This window comes from Apium graveolens, chromosome 4 (genome assembly GCF_009905375.1).
Source record: "Apium graveolens cultivar Ventura chromosome 4, ASM990537v1, whole genome shotgun sequence".
Taxonomy (NCBI): domain Eukaryota; kingdom Viridiplantae; phylum Streptophyta; class Magnoliopsida; order Apiales; family Apiaceae; genus Apium; species Apium graveolens.
The window spans coordinates 151,427,907-151,436,678 of record NC_133650.1 but is presented as its reverse complement, the minus strand read 5'-3'; the positions used below and the strand labels follow the sequence as shown (position 1 = coordinate 151,436,678).

At 34.9% G+C, this 8,772-nt stretch overlaps 1 protein-coding gene across 26 annotated transcripts; it reads right to left on the bottom strand.

Annotated features, from left to right (window-relative positions):
- Positions 1–1,482: 1,482 nt before the first annotated feature.
- LOC141720363 (uncharacterized) lies at positions 1,483–8,391 on the bottom strand. 26 transcript variants are annotated; one of them, XR_012574265.1, is made up of 7 exons: positions 7,632–8,391; positions 6,112–7,550; positions 5,663–5,731; positions 5,547–5,585; positions 2,981–4,887; positions 2,088–2,210; positions 1,483–1,594 (listed from the first exon to the last, which is right to left on the bottom strand). XR_012574265.1 is itself a non-coding variant. In XM_074522735.1 (7 exons), the coding sequence occupies exons 1-4, from the start codon at positions 8,181–8,183 to the stop codon at positions 7,000–7,002; spliced, it is 291 nt and encodes a 96-aa protein (XP_074378836.1). In that variant the 5' UTR covers positions 8,184–8,391; the 3' UTR covers positions 5,547–5,585; positions 5,663–5,731; positions 6,112–6,219; positions 6,885–6,999. The 26 variants fall into 26 exon arrangements, 16 of the variants coding, with proteins under 16 accessions (XP_074378828.1, XP_074378838.1, XP_074378839.1 ...); XM_074522735.1 differs by lacking the exons at positions 1,483–1,594; positions 2,088–2,210; positions 2,981–4,887 and having other exon boundaries at positions 6,112–6,219; positions 6,885–7,003; positions 7,423–7,550; positions 7,632–7,742; positions 8,136–8,391; XM_074522725.1 differs by lacking the exons at positions 1,483–1,594; positions 2,088–2,210; positions 2,981–4,887 and having other exon boundaries at positions 6,112–6,219; positions 6,885–6,989; positions 7,423–7,550; positions 7,632–7,742; positions 8,136–8,391.
- Between the last annotated feature and the right edge of the window lie 381 nt (positions 8,392–8,772).

The following is an 8,772-nucleotide window of genomic DNA, read 5'->3' as shown; positions in this document are numbered from 1 at the left end:
TAATATATCAAAGATATCCTTTCAGAAGCCAGCAGAAGATTTGGTTCCGATTCCTCTGGCTCCCGAGGATCCTGAGAAAGTAACTTTCATTCGGGCATCACTAGAGGAGCCCCTTAGAGGGAAGTTGGTGAATTTTTTATAAGAGAATAGTGATGTATTTGCATGGTCAGCAGCTGATATGCCTGGCATAGATCCGGAACTGATCACTCATAAGCTGAATGTAGATCAAAACCGGAAGACTGTGAAACAAAAGAAAAGAAGTTTTGCTCCAGAGAGGCAGGAAGCTATTAAGTAAGAAGTAGAGAAGCTCTTAGAGACCGGTTTTATTGAAGAGATACAATTTTCAGAATGGTTAGAAAATCCTGTAATAGTAAAGAAGGCTAATGGAAAGTGGAGAATGTGCGTTCTAACAACCCAAATCTGGGGTCAAGATTTGGTGTCACTAATCAATCTTTACATAAAATAAAATAATAAACAAATAACCCCTTGAATCCGGATCGTTTACAGGTTATGGTATGAAACAAGAATCTAACCTTCTACAATTCACAACAACTACAGTACAAGTGTAAATACCTTTATGTTAACATCCTTGTAATATTTTTCTACCATCTTCGTCCTCTCGCAGCTGAGATCACTCTAACTTTTGCTGTCTAACGAAAACTATTCACTTTTATCCTTATCTGCTTCTGAAAGAAATAAGAATTTACAAAGCAAGAGTGAGCCAAAAATGCCCAGCAAGTATATAATTGAGTTTCAAGCATTAATATCAATGGAAAATTCCCGGACAAAACCTTGGAACAATTTTAACCAATTCTATTTATTTGAGTGAGTTGAGCGAATAAACGTTGGTTGTCACCAGCCTTTAATTATAAATCCAAAAGTGACAAGAAATTCCCAGATTCATCTCCTGAATCAGGGTTTTGTCCGGTTTTGGAATCATAAAAGTTTCGAGAGAGAATGTCGTTAATGGTGATCAACAACAAATTAGACTGGACACTAGTTCACACTTATACCCTGCTGATCAGTCAGGATTAAGTGTAGATCTATACCCAACCATATAGATCCATTCAGGTACCTAGGCATTATCGCCCAAGGGTCCAGTCCATCCCCGACCCATAAGATCCAGCTCATCACCGGCCCTTACAGTAAACATCCAGCCCGTAGAGTGTTTTGATATCAAATCATTTTAATTTCAAACATCCCAATTCAGGGTTCACAAATAACCCGAAAGAATGGGTATTTGCTCAAGAGAGCAATCGAAAATATAGGAACAATAATGAAAGGAACATGCATAATAAGAGTAATTGCAGCGAAATATAAAACAGTTAAATATTCTGAACTTAGAATAGGAACGAAAAAATATTTGAGGAATTTTAAAAGAAGTTTCAGGAATACTTGCCTCGATAAGCTTTAACCACTATTATCGGTTGACTTTTGAATTGCCCCGAATGTTTGATTTTATCGTTAAACCACTACCCTATTATGGCTGCAATCTCAACACTCAGGTACTTCGATTGGAATCTCGCTGAGCTCAATGACTAATCCCTAGATCCTTCTTAGTTCAATGTCAATCATTGGGTCGTCCGACTGGGACCTACAAGGTTGAGATACCCTAATTCAGATAATCGCTTAAGCTTAACCTCAAATCGCTATCACTTCTACCCATACTGTTTCATAACCCGACTCGTATTTATATGTATTATTGGAATACACATAGCAATTATGGTCCACATCTTAGAAACTCGGTTCAGTGTTTATTTTCAGAAAGTACGTATATTCGTTGGTTTGAAAATAGCAGGGTGATTATTGTAACGCCCTCCAGACCCGGGGTATAAGTCTGGGGGTTACTAGCTAACCACCAAACCTGTACAACCTGATTAACAGTTATTAAAGAAATGAAACTAAACCCCTTTAAAACTAACCAGGATCTTTAGGTTGAAGTATGAAAACAAGAACCACTAACTACTTTTATTACAAACCAAATTTTAAAATCTCATAAATTCCCTTTATTATAAGCCATTGTCTAATCAGTTTTAAACTATGTTTTTCTTTCATTCAAACACACACACTAACTATCTACACTCCACCTGTTCGGGCAACTCAAAACTTTCTTCCTGGATTGGGATCAACACCTTGGGTATGAGAGGATCCCGAGGCTTGACCCGCTTCTTTACCACTCGAGTCCTGATGGATTTCATATTCCTTCTTAACTGAAAACAATAAGGTGAATAATAACAAAAAGGGTGAGCCAAAAATTGTTCAACAAGTCCACAAAATATAAACAGTGTTAAAGCATTTTAAATGAATCTGTAACCCGGGTATATCTGTAAAGATATAACCCCACGAGAATAGAAAGAAGGTCATTACTGGCGAGTACAAATGAACTAAACTGGACATAAGTTCGCATCTATATTATGCTGATCAGTCAGAATATAATATAGATCTATATCTCCATATATAGATCCAGTCGGGTACCCAGGCACTACGGCCCATGTCGAGGCACCAGTCATATCCTAGTCCTCAGGACTTGTTTTTCAACAAAACTCCAACAACGTAACCTACTCTTCTCTAATTGATTACCAACAACAACAAACAACACTCTGATTGAATTCTCCGGCCAAATCCGAAGTGATTTTCCGGCGAGAAATCGAGTTTGGCCGTTTCTAAACCAAATACTACGAATTATATATGAAAACGAATCCTGGAACAAATAGAATCTATTCATTACATCCTAAACATTAAACAATCAACCAACAATCCAGAAAATCAAAAATTAAAAACGGAAAACATACCAACTCGACTTAAGCATTTTTTTTTGGGTAAATGAGGTCAAGCCTCGTATATTAATCTAAAAGGAGAAAGAATGTACAAGGGGTGATCCTTTTCAAAATTCTATGGAACAAAACTCCAAAAAAAATTAAGAAAAGAATCAAAAATACAATAAAAAGGAAAATAAAACAAGAAACCAAAACCAACTTACAAGCCCAAACAAGGGATGCTAGATAAAGACAAAAGCAAGTCCAAAGATGTCCCCTCCATAATCACAAAGCCCAACAGGCCCAGACCAAAGACTCCAGCTAACCACAAGCAACACACTGGAGGGCCTAGGATAAAAGTCCAGCTTCTCCTAAGCCCAACTGCAACAGACAAACCCAAAAACTTCAAAAGCAAATAAACCAGCCCACCAAACCAACTAGAAGTCCAGCTAACAAGCCCACAAGTCGGGAAACTGACCAAAAGCCACCAGGCCCATAACAAAGACCAGACCAGGACAAGACCATACAGGCCCAACCCAGACATAACAGCCACGAATATCAAGATCCCCAGGCAACCAAAAATCCAGAGAATCCAAATAGAAATAAAACCACAGCAATAGCCTTTTATCAACTGCAATGAATGAACCAACCAAAGCAGCAGAAATCCAGAAAAAAACAAACCAGACGAGAAAAATTTCCTTTAGATAAAACAAAACGGAAACTAACACCCAGAAACCTCAAAATTCCCCCAGAAAAATCAAAACCCACACCACAGCACATACAAGCAACATCACAAATGTTCCAGAAAAAGAAATTCAGCAACAAAATAACCACTCTCCAGGACAACCAGAAAATACTAATCTGCATCTTACCATTACAACCTGTATGAACTTTAAAAGCCATGCAAATTATAACAGCAAAACAGCATAACTGAAGGTCCACAGAGAAACAGCACCAGGCCCAAACAGAAATAGCCTTTAACTCAACATTCTGCAAGCCTAACAACCTGCAACACCAGCTAAAAGGCTTAAAAAAACCCAACCCTGCATAAATCCAGAACTTCCAGAAATTCCACTTGCCTTTACCAGCTGCATGAACTGAAACAGCCAAACAGCAAAGCAAAACCACAGAAACCCAGAGCAAGACAATCCAAACTAAAAATAAATTCATAGAAAAACAAACAGAATAAAATAAACCCAGAACTGCTAAACAAACCAATTAATCCACAGAATCCAAAATCTGAGAATCCTCACCATCCCCCACCTCTGATATATCTCGAACAATTCCCTGCATCATAAAAGAGTCTGTTTCATCAGGATCCAAGTCATACTCTTGTTCCTGATTTGTCCTACAGACTTCTAATTCTTGGAAAAAACCATTAATCTGAAGTAATTCTTTCTCTGCAATTTTCTGATCCAACACAGACTTCTCAACCTCAGACGTATTACTACCACTACAAACATAATTTTTAACTTTTTCATTAAACAAATCTCCCGTTGATTTACTATCATTACGCCATAAGGGGGCTATTGTAATGCCTAAATGGTGTTACAATAGGCCCCAAAAGCGTTATATTAGGTCTATTGTAACACCAATGGGCCTTACGTATACGAGCATTACAATAAATACCCTAATGTAACACTTCACTGATCTATTGTAACAGAGAAGAAAATGTTACAATAGACAAATATTGTAACACTAAAAGGCCCAAACATAACGCAAAATGAGTGATACATTAGGTTCAATCAAGATTTCAAAAGTGTGCCCCACTGGTAGGTCCCATTTTTTTGTGGGGCCCACATAGTCTATTTTAACAATCAGTTTTATCAATTGTAACACCAATTTGTTATAATTAAGCAACAGTAGTATATAATATGTAACATTGTATATAAACATACATTACACTTGAATGGGCAAATGGAACGGTTAATTTTAAAATATTTAAATTACATGCTCTTGTTAAACAACAATCCCGGTAGCAACATAATATCAAAGTAATAATACATAATAGTCTCATCTATAAGCCATACTAGTACATAATAATCTCATCTCCAAACCATATTACTAGTGTTAATGATAACCAAGCGGAGCTGTAATCTCTTAATTCTTTCCCTGGAAATGGATGGATGTCCTGCATATCGTCAAACAGAAATATTTATTAACAATCCCCCAAAAAATATATTATATTTTATATCTACAATAGGCTAACATCAATAGATTTTTTTTGAAAAGAGTATAAATAATTAGTTTTCTAGTTTGATACAAGTATAACTAACAATCCCTATCAAGTTATCAGAAAGAATCGTACTCGATAGTTAGACATAATTTGTTCTTGTATTTCATGTTCTTTTTTATCTGTAAAATGGCAATACATAAATGTCAAACCTCGTTCAAAAGATATGCAAGTACAAAAATATCTCACATAAAATACATCAGAAGTAAAGAAAGTAAAATGTAATGTTTTAAAATAGACTTGCAACAAAGTGCACTTGTAATTAAATATAATATAACAACCAAAGCTTGCATTCTCTGATTTGTCGCGATAGTATAATATAATAGCAGAACAAGTAGAATAATATATTATTTTTTATATGTTTTTTAAATATATATATAATTGTGGAAAGTGCTTACTATAAGGCCCTAGAAATTTTGTGAGGAAATTTCAAGCTAGCGGTTGATGTTTGTAGTGCGGAGTGATACTTTATATTTTGCTATTTGGGGTTCCTCCCTTTGCGGCAGGTAGAGTTCATATTGATTATGTAATTAGTATATATAGCATTTATAACTAACCTTGTGAAGCATCAGACCATTGTAGTAGTAAGCTGCAGCCTAGAAAAGTTACATAAACCGTTGAAAAACCATTAACCAATAATAAGTGTTGAATACATAATAATAGTGACCTTGACCTGATGACAAGGGAGCTGGTGACCTAAGGGTCTATAAACAAACAGATCTTGAAGTCTTTGCTGCAGGGACTGGGAAATCACAACAAATTAATAAGATTTACTTGTTAAACCAATAATCTAGCCTGCACAGTAGCTTAATTAACCATACCAATAATGTGTCACAAATGTATATATAGACAGCTGCAAAATAGAAATTCAGAGATGGGCAGGAAGTATTAACAGCTGAAGGTACATTGCCATATTTCACTATTTTCTGATATTTGCGAAACAATCACTCCAGCCAGTAAAGGTTTAAAGTTTTAAAACAATTACATGGGCTCTTATCATGTAAATTCTGATTGTAAATAACTTTGACTGCAATTTAATTGCCTTCAGAAACATTTTTTTAGAACTTAATAAAAAATAAGAATATAAGCAAAAAATAGCATATTTGTACGACATTGTCTTACCTCCGTGATGACTTTTTCCACCATGGGGGTCTGGAGAATAATACGTTTTTTGATCTTCAAGAGTTGCAGCAGACATTACTGGGAACACCAAGTTTTGAGAAAGAAGCCCTGCAATCAAACCGAAAATTAGCAGAGACACCTGCCTATACAGAACCCTCGCCATCTCTCTATGCCAATTCTGCAGTAAAAAGACTGAGAAGTGGAAGATTATGAGAATGATGCAGAGTAGACGAGTGATTATATAATGGAGGGGAAGTAAATACTAGCAGGTAAAGCAGCATGTGGTTAGTTGAATGCTCTGCAGGGAGCATTTAAACTATGTCTTACCATTCCCAAATTATAAATAATTGAGATGAATTACTATCCAAAAACTTGTTTCCTGAACAAAATCTATAAACATTGTTTTTGCTTCATATATGTAAGTTGAATTGCACGAAGGCAGAGAAACCTTTACCTTGTTACGGCATTTCATGAACACAATGCCAGTATATTAGGTTTTGACTAATAAGACACTCTAACCTGTAAAAAAGTCTGTGTTTATTCGGGTTCAAATGTTTACAATATGCGATAGATGACTCCATAAATACGTGTTTCCTGGAGGGATTAATTAGAATTTAAGTTACTTGTACTCTGGATGGGGCAAATGCACCTACCGAATTAGACAATGAATATACATGTCCTAGCAGAAAAAGATGTTGATACACTAATATTAAGCAAACATTATTTCGGTAAACACCTCTGAAAGTATAGTTATAAACAGGAAACCATCTTACATAAAAACAGATAAGTAATTCATAGACTGCACACGCTGCCATTAGGTATATATTCAGACACTAACATCTGGCATCCACAGTCCTGGAAATAGCCTGGAATAGAAACTAAAAGGGGCTAGCTATTTAGCAAAAAAAGAAGGGATTAGCTAGTAACAACTCATAAACCACCACATAATTATCAAAATAATTTATTGAAGCTACAAGGAGAACAAAATGCAATTTAATCAACAAAGGTACTTCAGTAAAAAAGTGTAAATTTCCATTAATAAATCAAATGGATATACAGCAAAAAGACGGTAAACATATTGATTTAACAACAAAAATGAAGTCAACTAGTTCTTAGCACTTCACAAAACTGTAAAGACGCAAAAATCTGTAATCTAATTGTTAAACAATCAAAATTGGTGTACAAAAAATAAAGTAAAATATCAAACGCGAGGATGAGGCAGGCTGACTAGAAGATGCCCATTCAAAACACTACATATAACAATGAAACCAACACTCACATTAAGATGTTAACCTTCAAATTAACGCTAACCTTTTTACATAGAAATAACAAAAGTCTGCCAAGATGAAAGTTTGAACAATTTCAGTTAGCAGGACCATTGGAAGCCAAACATATCCGCTTCCGAGCAAGTACAAATACTTTCCAGTAGTATTATAAACCTACATAAGATAGAAAATCCGAATTAATCTTGTTTGTATTGAATAATGCAGATAAATTTATGTAGTACGATTCAAACTAACCGAGATCATCCAGTGGGCAGATCCCATAAATTGAGCAATGCCAAGCGCAAACACATAGCGGGTCGTAAATGGTTCAAGCACCTGTATCACAGTTGTTAATAGCAATGCCAACTGTGAACCAAATACGCAGTTGTTAATAGCAATGCCAAAGGTAGTTACACAAATTTTCAATTAAAACTATAGAAATATCGAATCAATGTGCAGAAAATGAGTGGGAAGGAGAATGAAGCATTCATCCTCAAGTGGACTCAGAACTAATGCAAACACTTAATCAACAACTAATGCCTCGTAAAGTGATAAACCTAGCAATCTAGACCACTGAACAACTAGACACACTAACCAAAAAAATATCATAAAGAAACAACAGAAGAACAAGCAACAACACGAACGATAAAAGTCCCAATTTTACTTTAACAGAAGCTTTAAACTGGAACACCCAATTTTATAGCCCTAATCGCTTAAGATATCAAACTCAAAAATATAGTTAGGAATACATATATTTACCACATAATTGGAGCCCCTTTGAAACCCAATTAATTCTAGTGAATACATATATTAACCACATAATTGGAGCCCGTTTGAAACCCTAATCGACTGCAAAATCATATAAATAAAAATATTAATTGCTCGAATACTAAGTCTTGGATTTATTTTGAAGACAGCGTTTAGAGAGAGGGGGGAGGGATCGAGCGCTTTCTAGTGAGGTGAGAGAGAGAGAGAGAGAAAGCCTCGACCAGAGAGAATGTTGTGAGCGAGAGAGAATATTTGTCCTGGTTAAATTTTTTATTTAACTTTTTAATTTTAAATTATTAAAATATTATTTATTAAATAAAAACAAACAAAGTAATTTGTATTCATGAACAATGTATTTTTATAAATTTTATTTTATTATATATTATATTTTTATTCATAAATAAACTATAATACAATTTTAATACTAATTTATGATAGTATTTCTACTTTAATATTTCTAAAAATTAAAAATATAACTAACATAACACCAGGTGTTGGTGTTACATGTTGTGCAACACCGGCATTTCTCGGTAATACTCACGTTATAACTATTGTAACACTAATTTAGAGGTGTTACAATAGGACAAAAATTTCTTAGCTAATGTAACGCTACTTGTAACACTTGCAT